The following is a 24,175-nucleotide window of genomic DNA, read 5'->3' on the forward strand; positions in this document are numbered from 1 at the left end:
CAAGTAGCTTTAATTTAAAATAATAAACACACCACTTTGGCGGCCTGCCCTTGGCCACGAGAGTGTGGAGATATAGGATGCTGCTGCAAGTCATGCTGTAAAGCCAAGGAGAGAGAGAGAGGAGGCCGTAGCTAAGGGGGTGTGCAGCAGACAGGATAGCACCCCCAAAGACAACTGTGAGGTGGTGCCTGGTCCCACGGAGAAGGGGAGCTAAGGATGCAGGCAACGATGAGGTTGCTGGTCTACCCACCTTACAGAGGAGCCCAGCCTGGGTGGCCCGGGGACCTGTTGCTACAGGGTCCTTAGCAGGGGGAGAGTGAGGCAGAGCTGAGAGCAGATGTGAGCTGGCAGTTGCTGGGTCTCCAGACCAGAGGAAAGGCCTGTGAGCCAGGGAGTGCAGGCGACATCTGGAGGGTGGGAAAATGGAATGGATTCCCTCCTAGAGCTGTTGGGAGGAAGGAACACAGCCCAGAGAGGCCCAGGCCAGACCTCTGGCCTCCAAAACAGTAGGACACAGAACCTGCAGGCTTTAGGCCTCTACGTGTGTGGTAATTTGTTACAGAAGTGACAGGACACTCCTACGGCTACGTGGGGTCCAGGTGGGAGGCCCTGGGTGAGTCCCCTTGGCCCCTTAGCTAGTGGCTAAGAACTGCCACCTGGGTCAAGGTAGATCCACGTTTCCATGTTAGAAGCGTAAGGCAGAGGTAGCCCGTCAGGTCAGAGCAGAGGGGGCACCGTTTGCTGACTACAGCTGGCAAGCGGGTTCTCCGTAGGGAGAAAGATGGCACTGGACCCCGACCTCACACCACATCGCACTGAAGCTGCTCCAGGGTTTGGGCAATGCCACTGGTTGCACTATCCCGCATGGCCTTCTGGGAAGGGAGCTGCAGCCGCTCAAGGATCCCAACCACCGGCCTGGGCAGTGAGCGCTTCCAAGGAGAGAGAGGCTTTCCAAACCACAGCAGTAGGGCGCCTGGGGGGCTCAGTGGTTGAGCATCTGCCTTCAGCTCAGGGCGTGATCCTGGTGTCCTGGGATCGAGTCCCGCATCGGGCTCCCTGCATGGAGCCTGCTTCTTCCTCTGCCTGTGTCTCTGCCTCTCTCTGTGTCTTTCACGAATAAATAACATCTTTAAAAACAAAAGCAAAAGCCACAGCAGTGATCGTACCTTTGTCAGTGAGACAGAAACCACAGCTAAGAACCGAAGCAGGGGCCTGAACAGATGTTTGCCCAGTTGTGGCCAGAGCAGCATTATTCGCAGGAGCCAAAAGGTGGAAGCAACCCAAGTGTCCACTGACAGATGAATAGTCTCTCCACGCTGAGTATTACTCAGCCTTAAAAAGGAAGGAAAGTCTGCTACAACGTGGTTGAAACTTGAGGATATCGTGCTAGTCGTGGAAGGACAAATATCTCGTGATTCCGCATATGTAAGGTCCCTAGAGCGGTAAGGATCAGGGGACAGAAAGCAGGATGGTTGGTGCTGGGGGCTGGGGCAGGGGGAATGAGGGTTTTAGTTTGGAATGACAAAAAAGTTCTGGAGATGGACGGCGATGACGACTGCACACTTACTTAATGGGTTTGACTCCGTACCACTGAACTGCACACTGACGAGTGATTAATGGTAAATTTTATGTTGTGTATGCTTCGCCCTAATAATAATAATAATAATAATAATAATAATAATAATAATAAAAAACCAGTTCTCACTTCAGCAGCATGTGCACTAAAAGTGGAATGATGCAGAGGAGATTAGCACGGCCCCTGCATGAGGATGACACACCAATATGTGAAGCGTTGCACATTAAAAAAAAAAAAAAAGATTTATTTATTTGAGAGAGGGAGAGAGTGCAAGCAGGGGTGGGGCAGAGGGAGGAGCAACTCCATGCTAAGCAGGGAGCCTGATGGCGGGGCTCGATCCCAGGACCTCGGGATCATGACCTGAGCCGAAGTCCGATATCCAGCTGACTGAGCCACCAGGTGCCCCAAAGCGTTCCATATTTTTAAGGACTGTTTTAAAAAAAAGAAATCACAACCATGAGTAATCTCTTCTTTAAGGACTGATTTTTTTTTTTTTTTAAGGACTGATTTTTTTTAAGGGAGAGAGGTTGAGAGGTGAGGCGTGGAGGGGCAGAGGCAGAGGGAGAGAGAGACCCTTAAGCAGCCCAAAATGGCTGGATCTCACAGCCCTGAGATCATGACCTGAGTCAAAATCAAGAGTCAGATGCTCAACCAACAAAGAGGCACCCCCAATGATAGATTTTTTATTTTTATTATTTTTATTTTATTTTTTAAAAGATTTTATTTATTTATTCATGAGAGACACACACAGAGAGAGAGGCAGAGACACAGGCAGAGGGAGAAGCAGGTTCCATGCAGGGAGCCCGATGTGGGACTCGATCCCAGGTCTCTAGGATCACGTCCTGGGCCGAAGGCAGGTGCCAAACCGCTGAGCCACCCAGGGATCCCCAATGATAGATTTTTTAAAAAACCTGAACAGGAGTGTATTCTCACTTTTTGACAGCAATCAGTGGTGGGTGGGAGTGTGGTGGTGGTGGTGATGGTGGTCCACTGTGACCATAGGCTTCGTTCGCATGATGTGCCTAACTTTACGGCCTTGGCTCTAACCTGAGGTTGACCAAAGGTGTCAGGGAAACGTTCCTGGACTGAACAATGAGATTGCCACTTCCATCTTTGCTCAGACCAAAAGTCCTAGTCCGTGAAATTTGGGGAAAAATTGAGAAGTGTTAATATTCATATTTTTAGATGCAGTCATCAGCTTCCTCTCATTTTTTTTAAGATTTATTTCTTCATGAGAGACACACAGAGAGAGGCAGAGACATAGGCAGAGGGTGGAGAAGGCTCCCACCAGGGAGCCGGACAAGGGACTCCATCCTGGATCCCAGGATCACACCCTGAGCCCTGAGCTGAGGCAAATGCTCAACCTCTGAACCACCCAAGCGTCCCCACACCTTTTTTTTTTTTTTTTTAAGCTTACTCTCATTTGTTTGTTTCTTTTCTTGGGTGGAGAAAGAAGGAAATTCCATGATTTGCAAGTCTGCCAGATCCAGAGTGTGTGTTTAGGGCCAGGTTGCTGTCAGGCACAAAGGCAGGGAGATGGCCTGTGTCAAAATGAAGATCCACTGGGGCAAGAAGAAAGCCAGGCTGGAAGGAAGAGAAGCAGGTTTCGAGCTCCAACAATTCCTGCCCAGTGAGGCTCAGGGGCACCGGAGACAAGAGCCCAAAGGCCATTCTTCGAAGCTGAGCAAGATTACAGGGTTTCTGAGAGTACTGTGCAGAAATAAAGGACCCAAAAATGTCACTCATCCACCAGAAACTTCCAAAGGTATGGATCTTGCCATATTTATTTATTTTTTATATTTATTTTTAAAGATTTATTTATTTATTTATGGGCTGGGGGAGGGGCAGAGGAGCAGACTCCCCACTGAGCATGGAGCCCCCCATGTGGTCCTCAATCCTAGGACCCCGAGATCATGACCTGAGTTGAAGGCAGACGCTTCACCGACTCAGCCACCCAGGCGCCCCTGGTTCTTGCCTTTATATCTGATAGGAGTCTTTGTCCTGTTTCTTCATTTTTTTTGCTCATGTATTCATCCTTTCATTCGGTATTTACTGTCTGCCACCCTCCTGGATGTCGCTCTGGGTGCCTGGAGGTGACCGGGCACAGTGATGAGATGCCTCCTTCCCATGGCTGGGGTGTCCAAAATGGGGTGAATGGGACTGGCTTGTTGACCACCACCTGCCATGCAAAGGGCTGTCACAGGGCTGGGGTGGGCTGCTGAGCCCAGGGGGTCTCTCACACAGTCTGGGGGAGCAGAGTGAACCAGCCAGGAGTCATCACATCTGTGAGACTCACCGTGGGCTCCTACGCAAAGCTCATCTCAAAGCTGATGAAACCAAGGTTCAGAGGGTAGAGTCATTTGCCCAGGGACCCACAGCAAGTGAGAAGGTCAATTTTCAAATCCAGGCTGGCAGGGGCGCCGGAGTAGGGTGGCTCAGTCGGTGAAGCATCTGCCTTCAGCTCAGGTCATGATCCCAGGGTCCTGGGATGGAGCCCCGGAGTCGGAGTTGGGAGAGCCTGCTGCTCTGGCTGCTCTCCCTGCTTGTGTGCTCTCTCTCAAATAAATAAAATCTTAAAAAAAAAAATGCAGGCCAGCAGAGCTGGCTGCTGGATTGTGCCCAGGCTTTGGGGCTACCAGAGTGAAAGAAGAGAGGCCTGGGGTGGGGAGGGAGCCGTGTGTGGAGTGTCTGTGTCCAAGCCATGTCTGTGTCTCCATGACCCAGCCTGTGTCTGTGCCCAGGAAAGCTTGCTAAGTGACCCTGAGTGCAACAGCAGGGCTGGCCTGGGCTGTTTATTAAGGCTCTGGTCCCTAGTGGGCTTTGTGGGAGGGGGCTGGTTTTCTGGGGGGAGCTGGTACCTTTGTAATCTAGGGAGTGTTTTCCTGAAGAGAAAACGCTTCAGAGTTTCTGAGGTCAGTGGGAAGTTGCAGAATTGCAATGGGAGCATGGGGTCACGGAGGGACGAGGTGTCACCACTGCCTTTCTATCTCTGGCATCTGGATGGTGACTGGCATGGTTCTGAAGAGGGAACAAGTATTTAGCAGTTGATTCACAGGTGATGGGATCTTTGAGGGCCTCCTACGTCCTCACTAACCCTGTGCCTGGTGGCATGGGGGCATCCTTGCCAGGATGGTCACTTTTCAGGGTCATTTCAGGGTCTTTTTTTTTTCTGCTGGCCCTATGTGTTGCTGGCCTGGGATGCCGGGAGATGGTCAGTTGGCCTGGAGCAGCCAAACTGTGCATAGCCTGATGGGCCTGCTGGGGCGTGTGGATGACGTGACAGTGGACACCCCGTGTCTGCCTTTGCCTGCCGTATCCATCCCCACCAGTGTCGGTGCTCCACAAATAGTACCTCTTTTTTTTTTTTTGGTCCCCCCCGATAAGTCTTTGCAATCTGGTGTGTGGTTTACACAGACAGCACAGCTCAGTTTTGGCATTTCAAGTGCCCAGTAGCCGTGTGTGGCTCGGGGCTGGTGTGTTGGACAGTGCAGCTCTGGACAGAAGGACAATGATGTCGAGAAGCCCTGCATCTGGTAAAACCATCTAGGTTCCAGGGGCTACAGTTATGAGTTTCAAGTCTAATCTGATTAATTACCATCCACGAGGAGCTGTCTAGGAGAAGTAGGGAGGGAATTCTCATCCCTAAATAGTTGCATGCCATGGAAGGCTGTCCTGCTCTGGTTCAAAGTAATTTCCATCCCATACTGCACTCCTCTTCAATTCTTTGTATTATTATAAGTTCAGCTGCTTTCACTGAGAGACCAAAGAACTAGTGGCTTAAGATTAAGCAAGATAAAACTTGCTTCTCTCATGGAAGATTTGGGTAGGTGGTCCAGGGCTCCTCAGTGCTCAGAGACCCAGAAGCTCTCCATCGTACTCCTCCACTATCCTCCACATGGGGTTCTTGTCTCATGGCCCCAGATGGCTGCCCAGCTTCTGGCATCACATGTGCATCCCAGCTGTCAGGAAGGAGGAATAGGAAAGGGGAGAACATGCATTCACCCTTGACAATAGAAAGGCACTCTGAGTCCCAGTTTGAAGTATAAATGCCCTCTTATTTTGAAATTTTCAGGGAGAACCTAAAGTTCAAAAATGCCCTTTTAAGTACAAGTCCATAAGAATTGGCATCCAGGTGTTCAATTGCTCTGGACAACCCTGCCCACCAATTCCTCTTTCAGTTTATTTTTATTTTAAATATTTTATTTATTTGTGAGAGAGAGAGAGAACACAAACAGGGTGAGGGGCAGAAGGAGAGGGAGAAGCAGGCTCCCCACTGAGCAGGGAGCCTGATGCAGACTGGATCCCAGGACTCCAGGATCACGACCTGAGCTGAAGGCAGACATTTAACCAACTGAGCCACTCAGGTGCCCCCCCTTTCAGTTTTGAGTGTCATTAGACCCTGTCTCTTGCAGCTAGAGGCTGGGGTATCTTGCAGAGGCTCCTCTGGGATCCAAAGTGGAATCCTTCCCTCCCAATCTCTCCCTCTGGGCATAGCAGGAAGTTTCAGGACCAGCACTGTTAGCATCTCCTGGACTCCATAACCCATTGGAAACACACATTCCAGCCTGGGCTTGGGTGAGCCCTCTGGGTGGTCCTGACGCGCATTTCTTTGGAAAACCTCTTTCTAGAACATTCTCAGCTACCTCTGCTGGACCTCTGTCTCTGTGAAGGGAGTGCTTCTTTTCTTCCAAGGCCCCTGCGGAGCCATCTTTTTGGGTTCCTTTCTTCCAGGTTTCTCCGAGTTGGTTCAGGATGGGCGGTTCCTGGAGGCCTACCTGAGCATCCCGACATTGGTAAAGCAAGGGCAAGACTGCAAATCCCTGTACCAGGTTGTGGCCCAGAGCATGTGGCAGGCGGTCCAGCAGGCTCTGGAGGGCACTGAGTACAGCCCGGAGCTGGAGCTAAAGATCCAGGCTGTGCTGGGCACCATAGAGTGGACACAGGAGAAGCACCAGAGCTGGGAGGATGGTGACCTCCAGGATGGTGACCTCCAGGATGGTGACCTCCAGGATGGCGGAGTTGCCGCCTGGGGCAATCAGCTGGAGAAGCTGCTGAGAAATGATGTGGAGGCCAGAGTGCCTGCACCGGGCCCCGGCGACCAGGTGGACTCGTACCTGGAGAAGCTAGAAGAGACTGTGACACAGGGCCTGAAGTCCCCGCGGGCCAGCCTGTTGGGGCCCCAGCTCTGGAAGGTCTACAGGACGCACTTCCAGGAGGTCCTCCTCAGCCGCCTCTGGGAGCTCACGCACTCCTTTGGCACCAACTGGGAAAGCTGTCACATGCTATACTCCTGGGCCAAGATAACGTTGTTTGGGGATCCAGGGTGAGTCCTCCTGGGGGACCTTGCAGTGTTGGGTGAGGCCACCACTCTGAGTGAGGACCCTCAGGCCAGGACTGTGGTCAACAAAGAACCTTTGGAGGGGCCACTGGGGTGGGACTGGTGGCCGGAGAAGGGAGGATGCAGCTGGTCCTGGGGACAGCGTGTGCGCACGTGTGTGTGTGTGTGTATGTTGGCGTGTTTGTTGTATAGCATGTGTGGGTGTGTTAGCATGTTTTGTGCGTGTGTGTGTGTGTGTGTGTGTGTGTGAGAGAGAGAGAGAGAGAGAGAGAGAGAGAGAACACTGAGACTTGTCTACACCAATAGAGCCTCTGGCTCCCTTTCTCAGCCCGGCTGCCCTCTGCAGTCACTGGGCCCTGTGCAGGGGTGGGGAGAGGGCAGCACAGGCCGGCAGGAGGCAGGACCCAGCTTAGAGTCTGCTGCCCTCAGTGCCGAGCTGACCTCCACACCCTAGCCCCAGCTCAGCTCTTTGCCCCTCATGGCTCCTTCCAACCCATCAGGAAGACACTTGTGAGTGCACCTCCCACCTCCCAGGAGCCCACGGTCAGGCACCTCTTAGATCCCGTGACGTTTGTTCCCTGGATGTCCCGAATGCAGAAGAAGCTGGTGGGACTAATCCAGGTAAATGGATCCAGGAGTATCCCTCACCCATCGGCCTCCCCGTCCTGCATCTGGGGAACAGCAGGCAAGGGAATGGGCTAGGGTGGGTCCTGGGTGGGGGGCTGAGGGGTGTGTGCTGATTCTGTGCCCTGAGCACTGTCACATGGGAGGTGAGAGTGTGCCGAGGCTCTATGGTGGGAGGAACCCTGCCTAGTGGGCCTGTAGGGAGAGCACCAGGCCACAGGTCTCTGCCTTGACTGGTGAGTGCAGTCCGGCATCTTCCACACCGGGGGCTACGGGGCAGGGCCAGCGGGCCTCAGGTGGGCGCCTGCGGTTAATCCACGCAGACACAGTGAGGACTCAAGGGGACATCACAGTCTCCTATTGGGGTTGAAACGTGATTTCCTATAAGGGCACCCCAGGTCTTGGCACAGATGTGTCGCGCGTCCTAGGGACTTGTGGAAGAGATGTTTGGGGATGCAGGGAGGCTCTCGGCCATTCTTAGCTAACAGACTGAGAAACTAAGCTTTATGACAGTAAGGTAAAGAATCCGTATCGATTTAGCTGAGATTTTTCCAGTAACTGGTATATAAACGCTGAGCCTTTTTTGGGTTCCTTGGAGCACATGGGTTTGAGGCCCTCTTTCCTTCATGGTTCTCCCCGAAACTGCGGCGTTGCAGTCTGGGCTGAATTAAGGAAGACAGGGCTTATTCCCTGCTCTCCCACTCTGCACCTGTCAAGGGCCACGCAGTGGTGTCCAGTGGTCCATTCAGACACGCAGCCAGGACGAACGTGACAACGCGCCTTACTGCGGTGGTGCCGTCAAGAGGCCAAGTGGGAGTGGTGCTGTTCCATCCCCGGGCACCTGTGCCAGGCGAGGGCTGGCATCAGCTGGACGTGGGGTTGGGATCCTCTCTGGACCAGACCCAGGAGGAGGGCAGGGTGTGGCCGGGGCGGGGTAGGAGTGGGAAAGTGCTGAGTGCTGAGCCGGAGAGAATTCACTTCTACGCGATCCCCTTCTCCAGATAAGAAGGCCAAGGCCTGCCGAGGACCCAGCAGGCCTCCTGGGCTAATAGTGAAATTGGGTGGGAGCATGGGCAGCCAGTGTGAGCCCCCCCGAGACTGCACTGCACTGGCCGTGTGCAAGTCCAGATGAGGAGGACAGCTTCCCCAGGGAACCTGCCAGAGGCAGCCTTTATCACTGCCGTGGTCGGGTGGGGAGGTCACACTTGGGTTCTTGTCCAGCAATTGGTCCTAGGCGCCCCAGGTCTCTCTGGAGCCGCCTGGTCCCCAGCAGTCCACCGCCCTTGTGTGCCCCGGGGCTGTGGGTCTCTGGGAGCCCCTCTCGGGTACCCTCATGGAAGGGCTCTGGCTGCCCAGGAGTGGCAGTTGCTCGGTGCCTACGGGTGAATGAGTGTGTGGGGCATGGGCGCAATCACCCTGCCAGGATCGAGGAGGACAGTGTATCTAGAAGGTGCTTCACAGGCCATCCATGATGGATGGAGGGCTGGAGGCCATGAAAGAGGGGTTTTACTCAGAAATGGGACCGTCAGGGTGGGGGGATTTCAGGCTGCTGGTCAATGGTCCCCCTTGCCGGCTCTGGTTCTCACCTTTGCTCCTGTCTTCCGTTGGAGCTGGGCCTGGTGTGCCCCAGAGAGGAGCATGGGGATAGAAGTTGTTTTCACTGTTTTCTGGGCAGGAAAGCTTGGAGGAACAACTAGAAAATGTCCTGATCTGTGAATGGAAAACATGGGCCCAGGCTTCCTGCCCGACGTTTATCGAAATCTTCCAGGTACATGCCCATCGGCACTTTTCCAGCCCACCATGCAGGGTTCCTGGCCCTTCCTGAGCACCCGGCTTGGAAGGGAGGGGCCCTGGAAGGATTGGGGTGGGGGGGTGACGGCTGACGGGTGGTGGGGCCCATGTGCAGCAAGGATGAGTGGCACACTGGAGGTTGGGGCTCCGGGCATCAAAGTGTCAGTGTCTGAGGGCGGTGGGCAGAGGCAGATGACGTCCTAGCACAGGGCTGGGGGGCATCTCTTCTGGGGAGAGGCCTCCTCCTGGAATGTCTCTGCTCATGAAGCCCGTTCCAACCTCAGGGAGGACTTGCATAGAGAGAGACCCGTGTCTGGGGACACCTCGGGGAGAGGGTTGAGCAGCCCATTGGGGGTGGAGAGGCCACCAGTGGGTGTGTGTTGGGGCCTGCGCTCTTCTTTTAGAGGATCCGGTGCAGGGGGTTTCTGTTTCTTCTCTTGACCGCTCAGGGTTAGAGGGAGAAGAGGAGGTGCTCTTAAGCATCCTTAATGCCTTTATCCCAAGCAGCGCTGTTCAGTGTCAGGTGGGGCTGGGGCAGCTTCCGGGGCCCACAGGAGAAGCCCAGCCCTGTGTGGAGATGAGGAAGTTGTTCAGTCTGGCTGATGGCAGGATACAGTGGAGGGCTCAAGGGAGAGAGGCCTGGCAAGACAGGTGGGCTTGGGAGGGGCAGTGAGGGCCTGGTGGGAGGTGTCTACTCTTTGCCATCTGCAGCAGGCAGCCTGGCAGGGAGGTGTGGGGGGGTGGCCTGTGCACTCCAGCCCTTCCTGCAAGGACAGGTGTATCAGGTACAAAGTTGGGGGGGGAACACATTCTCCTAGGGTCCACTGGCTTTGTGACTGATCCCTGGGTCCCCCTGAGAGCCCACTTATTTTGATTGACAGCTGCTGGAACAAAACATTAATGCAGTACAACCCATTGGACCACCTATCACTAGCCAGGTGCAATCCATGGTTCTGGAAACATTTTCAAAGTTTCTGAAAAGGTAAGTGAAAAGGTGGTCCTTGCCCAGAGAAGGAGGCGTGGGTGACTGGGTCGACCAAACCCCAGTTGGAGTGCTAACCAAGCTTCTAACTATGGGCCAGCAGGTGTTTGGCCAGTTCCCGAAGCAGGGGAAGCTTCTGGCATTGGCTTTGGGTGCTCCCAGTTTGGCCTGCTTCACCTCCTACCTTCCCTCTGGAAATGTCCCATGTGACATGGTGGCCCTAGCCTCGTGTGGCTGTCAAGCTAGTTCCATGGAGGGACTACAGTTAAATTTTATTTAATTTTAATTAATTGACCTTTAAACACCAAGTGGGACTGTGGCTCCCCTGCTGGACAGCAGGATGGAACACACCCAGCTCTGCCCCAGTCTAGGATTGGGTGGGGACCCTGCCTCTTTCTGACTGGCTAGGGCTGGGTTCAGGGTCAGTGTCGTGGGTGCCTCAGGCCCCAAGCATGTCTCGGACGACGCACTGTGTAGACCACATCACGAGGCTCTTTTCTCTGGGGCCTTCAGAGTGGCTGTGTTCACCTGGGATGGGCTCCTTAATGGGCAAACACTAAGCAGGTTACTTAACAGAGACCAGAGATGTGGATTTTTAGGTGAAATCAGCCAGGTTTTAAATACTTAAATGTGGTTGGGGGATCCCTGGGTGGCTCAGCGGTTTAGCGCCTGCCTTCAGCCCAGGGCCTGATCCTGGAGACCTGGGATCCAGTCCCACATGGGGCTCCCTGCATGGAGCCTGCTTCTCCCTCTGCCTGTGTCTCTGCCTCTCTCTCTCTCTTTCTGTGTGTCTCTCATTAATAAATAACTAAAATCTTTAAAAGAAAAGAAAAGAAAATGTGGTTGGGTAGCCAGTTTGATCCTTGTTCTTGAGACTTAGGTGAGACTTAGGTGACTTAGGTGAGACTTAGGCGCCCCTTCTCTCCTGCCTTGGGAAGCAGCGGGCTGTCCCTGACCTCTCCCTGCTCTGGGGCCGCTTCAGGGGCCCAGCCCAGGCTCGGGGTGCCAGCCCCCCCTTCCTCTAGGCCTCACTCCGACTCTCCCAGGGGGCCGGCCGGGCCGGGAGGGCGGGCCTCTCAAATACTGCATTAACCATAGGAAAAAACCACTCCCATCCGGTTCTGAAAGCATTTACCACCAACGATCACGGAGCGCAGTAAATGAAAAGGTCGTGGGGCAGCATCTGGCTGCAGGGCCTGGCACAGAGCCGGCCCAAGTAAACTCTGCCGTGTCAACCTCTCGGTCACTGTCACCCACATTTGTGACTCTGTGAAGAGAGCTGCAGCGAAGTGGGGAGGGGAGCCGGGCCTGAGGGCCTGGCTGGGTCCGGCGGGCCTGGGGGCGGGGCTGGCGGGAGGGGCTCTATCTCCGCCCTCGCACTGCAGGTACGAGGCCGAGGCCACCCACTTCCTCCACCAGAACGCCACTGCTGGGCCGCTCCCCGAGGTGCACGTGCTGGCAAACTGCTGCATCCTCAGGTGCGTGGGGTGCGGCCGCGCGTGGGCGGGGCCAGAGGGCGGCGAGGCGCGGTGTGGGCGGGGCAAGGGGTGTGAGGCGCGGTGTGGGCGGGGCCAGAGGGTGTGAGGCGCGGTGTGGGCGGGGCCAGAGGGTGTGAGGCGCGGCGTTGTCGGGGCCAGGGGGTGTGAGGCGCGGCGTGGGCGGGGCCAGAGGGCGGTGAGGCGCGGTGTGGGCGGGGCCAGGGGGTGTGAGGCGCGGTGTGGGTGGGGCCAGAGGGTGTGAGGCGCGGTGTGGGCGGGGCCAGAGGGTGTGAGGCGCGGCGTGGGCGGGGCCAGAGGGCGGTGAGGCGCGGTGTGGGCGGGGCCAGGGAGTGTGAGGCGCGGCGTGGGCGGGGCCAGAGGGTGTGAGGCGTGGTGTGGGCGGGGCCAGAGGGTGTGAGGCGTGGTGTGGGCGGGGCCGGAGGGCGGTGAGGCGCGGTGTGGGCGGGGCCAGAGGGCGGTGAGGCGCGGTGTGGGCGGGGCCAGAGGGTGTGTGAGGCACGGCCCCCTGGAGTGGTCCAGGTTCTGGGCGAGGCCAATGGGAGGCTGCGGGCTGGGTGGCCGGTCCCTATTGACCACCCATGAGACAAGGGGAGAGGACACCCATGTGTTGTACAGTATGACCCATTTCCTAGGGAAACAGCGGTAGCACTGGCCGCCTCTGGGGGAGTTTTCCACTGTACCTTTTGCATTTTAAACCACGTGGAGGGATCCCTGGGTGGCGCAGCGGTTTGGCGCCTGCCTTTGGCCCAGGGCGCGATCCTGGAGACCCGGGATCGAATCCCACATCGGGCTCCCGGTGCATGGAGCCCGCTTCTCCCTCTGCCTGTGTCTCTGCCTCTCTCTCTCTCTCTGTGACTATCATAAATAAATAAATAAAAAATAAATAAATAAACCACGTGGATACAACAGTCTGTAAATACTGGTAAACAGTGGGACGGGATAGACAGCAACAGCAGCAGAGATGAGGGCCGCCCGACGGCGCGGAGGGGCACCGGTGTGGCTGGTGTGCAGCCTGGGGCTGTGGAAGGCGCTGGGCCACCCCTATGGATCACTTTGGTTGCCCCAAAAGGGAAACGTGGCAGGAGCTGAGCTGGGCACACATTCTGCCGGCACATCTGGACGCTGTCGTGCAAGACACCATCCACCTCATCGAGAGCCACAGCCGGGACCACTTCCTGTTTAAGGGCAGAGCCCTGTGCAAGGTGAGGTCCCCCAGTGTCCCAGCCCTGTGTGGGGTCTTCTCTGTACCCAGAGAACAGAGGTGGGAGGCGCCTGCCTGTGTCTCCCTGGACTTCTGCCCAGCCCAGCAGAGCCTTTGCTGGGGTGGGACACGGCAGGGCCCCAGTGGTGGACTTGGTTGGAGAGGTTCCTGGTCAGGCCTTCTGCCTTCCTCAGGCCGGAGTTCTTTGTCTGGAGCAGCAGGCAGGGCCAGCTGGGAGAGGGTGGGTTGGTGCGGAGGGTCGGTGGGTGCAGCTGGACTTGGCCTCTCCTCCTGTCCTGGCTCCCTCCCCGCTGAGGGCACCTCCCTTTATCCCCTCTTCCTTTCTCCACCTGTGAAACAGCTCTCCTGCCAGACCAGCAGAGGCCTGACATCTGCTCCCCCTCCCCCAGATCCCGGCTTTGAGCCTGCTGGTGGCGTCCCAGGCAGGCAAGGTCCCTTCAGTGTGTCCTAGAGCCTCTGTCCCTGCCTCTCTGGCACTGCGGCTGTCACACTGGAGGATGAGGTCCCTGAGGATACCCAGGGGCTGGCTTGGCCCCAGATCAAGTCTTGAGTGGGCAAGGTGGCCTCCTAGGATGTGGAAGCCACAGGAGAGAGTTTTCCCTTCAAATCTGGGGTTCAGGGCCCTGTTCTCATGGGGGCTTCCTGGGTGGAAGATGGGAGGTCCTGGTGGGTGGGTCTCCATTCCTGCAGGTCTATCCAGTGATTCATTTTTTGCGGTGGGGACCATCTCTGGAGACAATTGCCATTGGATTTTCCACAGAGATTTGAGCACCTAGGAAGACACAGGGAGGTTCCTCCAGGATGGCCGGCATACTGCCTTGCCTCACCCCCGTCCCAGCATTCTGTTCTGTTCTGTTCTGGCCCATCTAGAGCCCTAGGGTCCTCTAAAAAGAACTCCCAGCAGCCACAGCACATGGACCGAACTTGGCACCCTGTTTTATAGATGATGCCGATGAGGCTCATCATGCAGATGGGACACTGGAGTGTAGTGGGCCTGGGACTTGCTTAGGTCCCCTGGTTAAATGCCGAGTAGGCTGGCTTTGCCCCCTCTGCCTGTCCCCTCTGGCGTCCATTGAGAACTGAGTCTTGGGAGTCTGATCCAGAGGGAGAAGGCATCATCGAGATCTGGAGCCAGGCAACGGTCCTGTCGGGACCCAGGGAGAGGGAGAGACCTGGGAGGACTCTGGAGGGCTCCAGGGAGGAGCTCAAGTCAAGGGCTGCAGTTTGAATCTGGGGTACTCCTAGGAGTCAGCAGGAGGAGGGTGGACAGAGCTTTGGGACAGATAGCCAGGTAAGCCTCTGGCTCCCTCTGTGTGGGCCCTTCTGGTCCAGAAGTGTGCGCCTGGTAGGGAGGGGAGGGGCCCTCAAGGCTGGGGGAGAGTAGTCTAGGGGGCAGAGAGCACAGCCAGACCAGGCAGCTCCGGGGCCTCCGTGACGTCTGGCCTTCCTGTCTGCAGAGTCTGCTCCTGGGTTACTTCGTGAGGAAGGACAAGGATCTGGTTGGAGCTCTGGAGGCCTTGTGGCAGAGTCTGGAGGGCCGTCCCAACATGTACTCCACTCTCACGTATGAGGTAGGAGGCCCACTTGGGGGCGACTACCTTGACCAGAAGCTGAGGCAGGAACCCCCAAAACCTGGCAGTTAGGGCTTCAATCTGCCTCGTGGTGGGGAGACAAGCCCCCGACAGGCCTGTGCCAGAGAAGTCCGTGTAACAGCCTGTCACCCCCACCCCCGAGGGCCAGTCAGACCATGTCCTGGGACAGCTTCCACTCAGGCCTCTCTGTCTCCTTGTGTTTTGGGGAGCAGAACATCATGCGAAGTTTGCACGTGGTGGTCTTTGGGGAGTACATCCAGGCCCTGGCCACCCACCTCAAGAAGCTGGTGCCCAAGAAGTGGGAGGACATCTTGGTTCAGGTGAACACTGACACCACGAAGTTGCACAACGTCTTCACGAAGCACAGGGTGAGCGTGGACCTCTTGGGGAAGGCCGGGGCTGGGGGCCTTCCAGTTCTGTGTCCTGGCCCCCCGTCTGGGCAGGTGTGCTCTCCTCACCCCAGCCACACGCAGGCCCGCCAGCGCTGGGCCACCTGCTCTCACGGCAAGGCTGTGAGGTGGGGGCAGGGATGTCTCACGCTCTGACCAGCAGTACAGGCCGGGCGAGGGGCCTGAGGTAGACCTGGGGTGTGGGCCTGCAGGTGGGTGAGGCGAACGGGTCCTCCTGAGAGAGGAGGCTGGGAACACAGGGCCTGGGCTCACCCACTGGCTGCTCCCTGCAGGATGTCGGCTTGGCCAACCTACAGGAACCCATCATGGGAATCTTCCAGCTCAGAGGGAACAAGGGCAGGGAGACTGTGGATGACTGGCTGGCGTCCTTCAGGGACAGATTCCCAGATTATTTAAGGTATGAGGGAGAATAAGGGGTAGGAGGTGGGTAGAGGGGGGAGGGGGAGCCGCGGAGGTGGGGTACTGCCAGGGGCCCAGGTCGGGGAGAGGAGGGGCCCCCAGCAGGGAGGGTCAGTCGCTACCAGGTATCGGGAACCCTAGGTTGGAGTCTCATAGCTCAGTGATCCCCTTTCCCAGAGAGGGAAACAGGTCAGAGAGCAAGAGTCATGGCAAGGCCTTGGCCAGAGTTCCCAGCAAAACACTGCAGGTGGTGTAGGACCATCACCCACCCGGGGTCTTAAGGGAGACTGGTCTCCCTGCCTCTTGCTCCCAGGCTTCACTGGGCAGGATCCTTAGAGTCAGGACCCTCCTGTCCTGACCCATTCCCAGAATTCCCAGGGCTCCCTGGTAGGCTCTCTAGGGGTCCTTGGAGGGAAGAGTGGGTGGGGACTTGGGGAATCTGCTAGTGTCCCAGCTATCCTGGAAAACACTGGTTGAGACTTCATTTGTGCACACTCATGGGTGCACAGGCCAGGTGGTCACGGGTGCACAAGAGCTCTCTTCCCACCCCCTAGCGCCCAGGCCCAGCCATGCTGCTCTGTGCTCTTGGAGGAGACCGAGGACAAGGGAAGCTGCTGCTCATGCTGTTGACCCCAGCTCTGGTAAAGGTAACCGAGGCTGCAAGGCTCCAGAGCACTCCTCCAGGGTAGGCGATAAGGCAGGGTCCAGCCCTGGGCCGGATGGCCAGGGCAGGGACTTGGGAGACGTGGAGGGAACGAGGTCGAGGGGCACAGCCGGAGCATGGTCCCATTGCTTTCAGAGGACATTACGTCACCTTGTGCTCTCGGCCAGCAGTTCTCAAACATTTTGGTCTCAGGATCCCTTTACTCTGAACAATTACTCAATTAAAGAACTGTGGCTTATGGGATTGCATCTGAGAGTTACTAGAAATTAAATCCAAGTAATATCTAGTAACAATTCATTTACAGTATTTGTTAAAATAAGTAGTAATCCGGGGCACCTGGGTGGCTCAGTGGTTGAGCATCTGCCTTTGACTCCAGTCATGATCTTGGGGTCCTGGGATCAAGTCCTGCATCGGGCTCCCTGCAGGGAGTCTGCTTCTCCCTCTCTCTCTGTCTCTCATGAATAAATAGATAAAATCTTTTAAAAAAATAGTAGTAATCCATAAAGATAGAAAATTAGTATTTATCAAATAACTGTAAACAAAGTAAATGATAACATATGCTATTTATATGTGAATACATAGATTTGGAAATAAATTGATATTTATATAAAAATAACACTAATTTAGAAATATTAATTTATTTTAAAATAATAAATGTATAACATATTAACATTATGGCAAATAATGATTTTTAATTGAAAAAATTAAGTGTTTCTTGAAATAATAAGAACAAACTTAATAATATGGGTATCATTGTTTTATATTTTTACAAGTATCTTTGGCTTACTAGGAGACAGGTACATCCTCATATCTGCTGCTGTGTTCAACTTGTTGGACATGTTTTGGCTGAAGCATGTAAGGAAGATCCAGCCTCTTATAGACTAGTTAGTGTGTTGGAGAAAGGGAGGGTATTTTATTTTATCATTTTAAAAAAGATTTTATTTATTTATTTGAGAAAGAGAAATCATAAGCAGTGGAGAGGGATGGAGGGAGAAGCAGGCTCCACACTGAGCAGGGAGCCCGATAAGGGGCTCAGTCCCAGGACCTTGGGATCATGACTTGAGCCAAAGGCAGATGCCTAATCAACTAAGCCCCCAGGCGCCACAAGGGAGTATATTTTAAAGCCTCTTTTAGGTATTTGTTGTTATTACTTTTTGATAACAGAACTAAACTGGACAGGTGGTAGTTTATTAATGATTAGGACATGGATTCTGAAATCAGCCTGATGAATTTTATGAAATCTGCATGTTCCATTGTAGTAAAATCTGCCGGTCTGTCTTGCATTTGAGTGGCTCTTCTACCCAATATGTGATTTTGTAACATCGCAAATACCAGTCCACAGTGATGCAGATCCAGGTGTTGGCATGTTTTATCACACTTTACCCAAAAAGCACCATTGTTAAAACTGCCATCGAACCTATCAGGAGAGTCCGTAGCTGTTGGGAATCCCAGGGTCATAGTAGAAGACATAAGTTTTCCAAAATCCTGATTTTTGCTGGAGGGCTCAAATTTTTATTGTTGGTAACAAATACTGTCTGTTGTTTGCTTTGAAGCCACCAGCTCACACCATTCATTCTCAAGAAACCGCTGTCAACAACTGAATAGTCTGTCCATTGGTCGTTCTTTCAAGTAAAAGTGGTATGCCGTAGAGCAAGTGGCTAGTTCAGCTTGTAACTCAAACAGTTGCACAGGTGCTTTTCTGCAGGGCAGCTACTGTCTTTCTCTGTGTGGTAGAAGGGCTAACTATGAACTGTGCATTCCTTCCTGTGGAATATTAAACATCTGGGTACTCACGGTTGAGATTTAATAAAAGTAACTGTTTTTACTCTTTTATCAGTACATTTTAAAGTGAAACTGGATTATTTTTGTGAGTGCATGATGGTGAAAGGTACTAGTAGAATTTGCTGTCACTACCTTGGCGCAGGCTGAGGTTCCAGCAGCTTTATCCACCATGCTTTTGGGCCATGGATATAAATGTCTGCCCAGTGAAAAGTAAAAACAGTGGTTTAGTATAATGAAAAGAGTTTTGACCTCACAGATCTCCCGAAGGGGCTCAGGGCCCTAGAATTCCATGGAACATATTTTGAGAACCACTGGTTTAGCTGCACTGTGCTCTTCTTTGCCCATGTGGACTGTAGGTGGACTTCTCTGAAAGTGTTGATATTTGATCATTTTCCCCCCATAAAAATGATGCATTCATATGGTTTAAACAGACTGTCTCCAGTCTTTGCTGTTCTATTCCACCTCCCTGGAGGGCTGTTCCCATCTGTTGAAATTCCCCTCCTCCAAGGTCTGGCTCCTAGACCTCCATGTCTGTTGCTTACTTTCTTCCCTGAAATGAACATCACAGTCTCCCTTCAGCCAAGAGCTGTCTTGTCTGCTCACTGGCAAGTGTCTTGATAGCACCATGTTTGTCTTTGTCCTCACAGGATCTGGTGGCAGCTCCCTGACTGCCCTTAATGGAGGTGGAGGTGAGCTCGAGCTTCAGGGAGCCTTGGGCTGTGGAAGTTGTGTGGCTCCGACACCCACCTATGGAGAAGGATCTGGGTGCCCCTGGTCACCAGGTGGCCACTTCATAAATGGCGGCCTGACATCCAGGAGGAAGCCAATCCTTCTCAGGTCTGGACTCGTCAGTCAGAAGGAATACCCTGACCCCAGCCACCAAGCAATAAGGCAGGCCAGGCCTTGTGGGAGGTCACATGCTCATGTTCTAGCCAGAAACCCTACTGAGGACCCAGCCAACAACTGGCATGAACCCCAGAAGAACCTCAAGATTCCTGCAGCCCCAACCACTGTCTGATGTAGCATCAGAATTAAAGGCGAACATAGCCTATTGGTGACTGAACAGTTGGACCCTTGCCTGGTGTGGAAGTTCCCACAGTTGGTATCAAAAGAGCTGTGAGCAGAGGGACAGTTTTGCTGGAGTCACCTTGGTCACCCATGCCTCCCCATGGAGGTGGGGGGGACACTTGCTTGCTGCCACCCCAAGCTGCATGAACAGGCCTCTGCCTAATGTGAGTCAGAAGCTGTCAAGTCGTTTCTCCTTTTTCTTCCCTTTGTCCTCCTTCACGTTATTCTCTTTTCTGGAAAATGAAAGAGTAGTTCCTGTACATCAGTATTTAAGAGAGGCTGCGACCCAGACCTTGCTTCAACGCTGTTTTAGCGGATTCCTTAGGCTCAGGTACATAGCACTTTAACATAGTATAGTAGAGGCAATTTGCATCTGTATTTCTTTTGTCCCTGGAGATGTTGAAGAGAATTTAAGAAACTTAAATTTCCAGGTCGGGGGCACTTGAGTGGCTTAGTTGGTTAAGATCTGCCTTCAGCCTCAGGTCATGATCTCAGGGTCCTGGGATCGAGCCCTGTATCAGGCTCTCTGCTCAGTGGAGAGCCCTCTCTGTTTCTGTTTCTCCCTCTCTGTTTTCTCTCTCTGTCTCTCTCAAATAAATAAAATCTTAAAAAAAATATTTCCAGTTGGAAGAGTCTTTTTGTGTTTAGACTTTTTAAAAAAGATTTTATTTATTTATATATTCATGAGAGACACAGAGAGAGGCAGAGACACAGGCAGAGGGAGCAGCAGGTTCCCCATGGGGAGCCTGATATGGGACTCGATCCCAGGACCCCAGGATCACAATCTGAGCCAAAGGCAGACACTCAACCACTGAGCCACCCAGGTGCCCCCAGATTTTTTTTCAAGGCCTGATTTTATTGCACAATGCTGCCCGTGTGGTCTCTGTTTTTTGGGACTGATTCGGCCTATGGCCCCGATCACCACTGGCCCTGGCCCCAGTGGGCCTTGTCCACAGGCCACAGCTTGGTCCCTTGTTGGGGTGGACACACTTTTTGGCCTGGAGTCCTTAGAGGGTCTCACATTCCTCATGTTTGAAGAAAGAAGTGGCTTGTTCATTCCCTCCTTCTCTGACTTCCCATGGGTCCATGTGACCATCCATCCCATGGGTCACCACCTGCTAGAGAGAACAGACAGGCTGCTTCCTTCCTGAGCTGCCATCCTGGTGGGTCTCAGCCCTTCCTCTCCCTCTCTCACACCTGAGGAACACTCTCTTCTCTGACTCAGGCCCAGGACCATGTTCCTGGGGTCATTTCTGACCCGGCAGCGCAGGACCATGCTGGCAGGGAGCAGGAAGCCCCAGCATGCCCGGCCGAGGCCTGCGTGCAGCAGAGTCCCAGGGACAGCCGAGGGACCAGCCACATCTCCCACCCCTTGGGACCCAGGGCAGAGGGCCCTAGGCATGGGGCTGGGTGGGGAGGGTCACTGAATGTGGGTTTTCCATCCCAATCACGTTATGTAAGCAAGCAATTCCACCCCCACCCCCCAAAAAAAAGACAAAAGAAAAAACTCAAGCCGTACGTTTTATTTCAGACTGTCCTGGACTGAGGCTGGGCAGCAGCAAACACTGATCGTCTCCCGAGGAAAGTGCCTTCATTCTGGGTGTCGAATCACTCCTACAAGTAGTTTCTGAAGGACAGGACAATGAGCTCTGTATAAAAGTAAGCAAGCACACAAGGGCAGAGGAGCCATGAGTGAGACCCAGTAGGACCTGCAGACAGCAGACAGGCCTGCAAAGACTGGCTCTCGTCACATGGTGTAGCAGACACATGGCATATCAGACACTGACTGTACCAGACACCGACTGTATCAGGCACACGGTGTATCAGACACTGTGTTAGACACTGACTGTAACAGATGCACAAGGTATCAGACACTGACTGTACCAGACACCGACTGTATCAGGCACATGGTGTATCAGACACTGTGTTAGACACTGACTGTAACAGATGCACAAGGTATCAGACACTGACTGTACCAGACACCAACTGTATCAGGCACATGGTGTATCAGACACATGGCATATCAGACACTGACTGTACCAGACACCGACTGTATCAGGCACATGGTGTATCAGACACATGGCATATCAGACACTGACTGTACCAGACACCGACTGTATCAGGCACATGGTGTAGCAGACACATGGCAACTGTACCAGATGCTGACTGTATCAAACACAGACTGTACCAGATGCTGGCTGTATTAGACACTGACTGTATCAGACAGTGACTGTATTAGACACTATATCAGACACTGACTGTATCACACAACAACTGTATTAGATGCTGACTGTATCAGATAAACGGTATCAGACGACTGTATCAGTGACTGTACCAGACACTATACCAGGCACCGACTGTATCAGACACTGTATCAGACATAGACTGTACTAGACACTGACTGTATCAGACACACAGGGTATCAGACACTGACTGTACCAGACACCAACTGTATCAGGCACACGGTGTATCAGACACATGACATATCAGACACCAACTGTACCAGACACTGACTGTATCAAACACTGACTGTATCAGACATGGATTGTACCAGACACTGGCTGTATTAGACACTGACTGTATCAGACACAGAGTATCAGACACTGTATCAGACAGTGACTGTCTCACTGACTGTATCAGACAACAACTGCATTAGATGGTGACTGTATCAGACACTCAGGGTATCAGACAGCAACTATATCAGACAGTGACTATATCAGATACCGACTGTATCAGGCACACGGTGTGTCAGGAACATAGCATATCAGACACCAACTGTACCAGACATATGGTATATCAGACGTTGACTGTATTAGACACTGACTGTATCAGATATTGACTGTATCAGACACCAACTGTAGCAGACAGTGACTGTACCCGACACCAACTGTATCAGACAGCGACAATATCTGCCACAGATATTGTACCAGACACATAGTGTATCAGACAGCAACTGTGTACCAGACACATAGTGTATCAGACAGCAACTGTGGAGTGTGGACAGATTGTGTCCAAAGAAATAAAACACAAACTTGAAAATATCTATAGGGGCAGATGCTGACTCCCTTCATGGGGGATTTCTTGTGGCCTTAGAGAGGATCCTTTGGGACCCTTTGGGGAACAGGGTCACAAAAAAAAGTCCATTCTAACACTTTCCCTTCCCTGAGCCTCCTGTATGATGTCAGGCCAGTTCCTGCCTCTCTGCCTTGTTCACAGCAGGCCACTGATGCAGGCAAGCTTCCAGAAACGCATTAGGACCTGTCTCGGGTGGCCTTGCCTGGACACCAGTCACCTGTCACATGAGGATGCTCCTGCAGCAATGAATGCCCCTTACCCTCTGACGTTCCGTCCCTGCCCAGCTGGCTTCCCCTGGTCCCTGCGGGCGCACCGATAAGCTGGTCCCCTCAGAGTAGACATGGTTCGTCCTTGCTCGGGTGTGCTTGGTCCTGACCTTGGTTGTTGGTCTGCCGGCACCAGAGTTGGTGGGGGGACCGTTCTGGAGAGATCGGATGTGATGTCCTGAGACAAACCCAGAGGTGGGGGGCAGACTTTCACCCCCAAATCCTCAACAAGTAGGCAAGGAGGGTCAGTTGGCAAGCAGCCTAGTTTCCCTGGAACATTCCACATGCTGATTCTGAGGGCTCCCGGTGGGACGAGCCTTAGTTGCCAACATGGGAACCCACTTACCAGTGCACTTTGAATGGGTGCTGGAAGTCGCACTAGGATCTGATCTTAAGGGTGGCAGAGCTGAAAATGTCACGTCTTTTACATCAAAGATGGGGCGCTGACAGGAACAGAGCGACCATCAGACACAGATGAGGATGTTTGGAAGGATGAGCCTGAGAATCTTCGACACCCCTTCCCTGTGAGCCCTGTGAGCCTGCAGGAGCGAGGCTCCCCCTTTCCAGAGGGTCTACAGAGCCTTAGGCTGAGGCAGGGGCCTAGCAACATGTCCCCGCTGTCTCTTTGGGCCTGTCCCTGCCAGGCCTCATTGCATCCCAGCTGATAAACAGGGTTGGCATTGAAAATAGCCCAGCAAGGAAATACAGTCTCTGCTCTGGGGAGGTGGGGTGTGGTGGGGGTTGCTTCTTCACCGAAGCCCTGAGGCACCTGGTTGAGATCTGCTGCCTGGTTGCAGAAGGCGCCAGCGGATGCAGCTTCAAACCGGCTGGGGAGGGGGTGGAGGGTGACAAGGTGCATAGAAATGAGGGGAGCAGGGATTGGTTTGGTTCTCTCTGTGGCTTGGTTTTCCTTCGTGTATTTTGAAGCTCTTACAGATGCATAAACAGGTTTGTTTGGTTCTCTTGCTGAATTGATCCCTTTACTCTTTTTTTCTCTGGTACTAATCCTTTCTCTGGGGACTCCCGGGTGGTGCAGTGGGTTAAGTGTCCGACTCTTGGTTTTGGCTCAGGTCATGGGCTCAGCGTTTTGAGATTGAGCCCTGCATGGCGCTGGGCTCCGTGCTCAGCTGGGAGACTGCTTGGAATACCTTCCCCTTCCACTCCTCCCCCTACCCTCCTGCTTGCCCTCGCTCTCTAAAATAAATAAGCAAATAAATCAATAAAATCTTTTAAAAAAATCATTTGTCTGAAATCTATTTTATTTGATGCTATTAGATCCAAATCACTGTGATTTGACATGGCACTTTCTCCATCTGCTTGCTTTTAAGCTATTTTGTCTTCATATTTAAAGTGCATTTCTTTTTTTTTTTTTAATTTTTTTTAAAGTGCATTTCTTATAGGGAACAGACACCCGATTTTTTTTTTTTTTGCCAAACCCAACAATTTCTGCCATTTTATAGAGAAGTTTAGACCATTTGCACTTATGCGATTATGTCCTTTTCTCCTCTGTCATCTGCATCATTTATTGTTCTGTTTTAACTAGTTGACTGTTCTTATCCTTAGGGGTTCTGGGATATCAGATGATATGAAGCTTACCTTTTGGTCCTAGATTTTTTTTTTAATTGATTTATGACAGTCACACACACAGAGAGAGAGAGAGAGAGAGAGAGGCAGAGACACAGGCAGAGGGAGAAGCAGGCTCCATGCACCGGGAGCCTGACGCGGGATTCGATCCCGGGCCTCCAGGATCGCGCCCTGGGCCAAAGGCAGGCGCCAAACCGCTGCGCCACCCAGGGATCCCCGGTCCTAGATTTTTTTTAAAAGATTTTCTTTCTTTATTCATGAGAGACACAGAGAGAGAGGCAGAGGGAGAAGCAGGCTCCATGT

The 24,175-nt window shown here is 53.3% G+C and overlaps 1 protein-coding gene and 1 non-coding gene across 5 annotated transcripts; both read left to right on the forward strand.

Moving 5' to 3' along the window:
* The first annotated feature begins 1,199 nt into the window (after window positions 1-1,199).
* LOC121493928 lies at window positions 1,200-23,504 on the forward strand. 4 transcript variants are annotated; one of them, XR_005988590.1, is made up of 14 exons: window positions 1,200-1,442; window positions 3,030-3,341; window positions 6,308-6,899; window positions 7,415-7,535; window positions 9,214-9,306; window positions 10,211-10,311; window positions 11,697-11,789; window positions 12,880-13,012; window positions 14,490-14,603; window positions 14,837-14,992; window positions 15,307-15,431; window positions 15,988-16,080; window positions 18,527-19,111; window positions 20,479-23,504. XR_005988590.1 is itself a non-coding variant. In XM_041760280.1 (13 exons), the coding sequence occupies exons 2-12, from the start codon at window positions 3,113-3,115 to the stop codon at window positions 16,061-16,063; spliced, it is 1,833 nt and encodes a 610-aa protein (XP_041616214.1). In that variant the 5' UTR covers window positions 1,200-1,442; window positions 3,030-3,112; the 3' UTR covers window positions 16,064-16,080; window positions 18,527-19,417. The 4 variants fall into 4 exon arrangements, 3 of the variants coding, with proteins under 3 accessions (XP_041616214.1, XP_041616216.1, XP_041616215.1); XM_041760280.1 differs by lacking the exon at window positions 20,479-23,504 and having other exon boundaries at window positions 18,527-19,417; XM_041760282.1 differs by lacking the exon at window positions 20,479-23,504 and having other exon boundaries at window positions 15,988-16,074; window positions 18,527-19,417.
* LOC121494001 lies at window positions 1,698-1,804 on the forward strand. Its single transcript, XR_005988649.1, has one exon. It is a non-coding gene; the product is annotated as a U6 spliceosomal RNA (small nuclear RNA).
* Window positions 23,505-24,175: the final 671 nt, after the last annotated feature.

The sequence above is a fragment of the Vulpes lagopus genome, chromosome 6, assembly GCF_018345385.1.
Source record: "Vulpes lagopus strain Blue_001 chromosome 6, ASM1834538v1, whole genome shotgun sequence".
NCBI classification, from domain to species: domain Eukaryota; kingdom Metazoa; phylum Chordata; class Mammalia; order Carnivora; family Canidae; genus Vulpes; species Vulpes lagopus.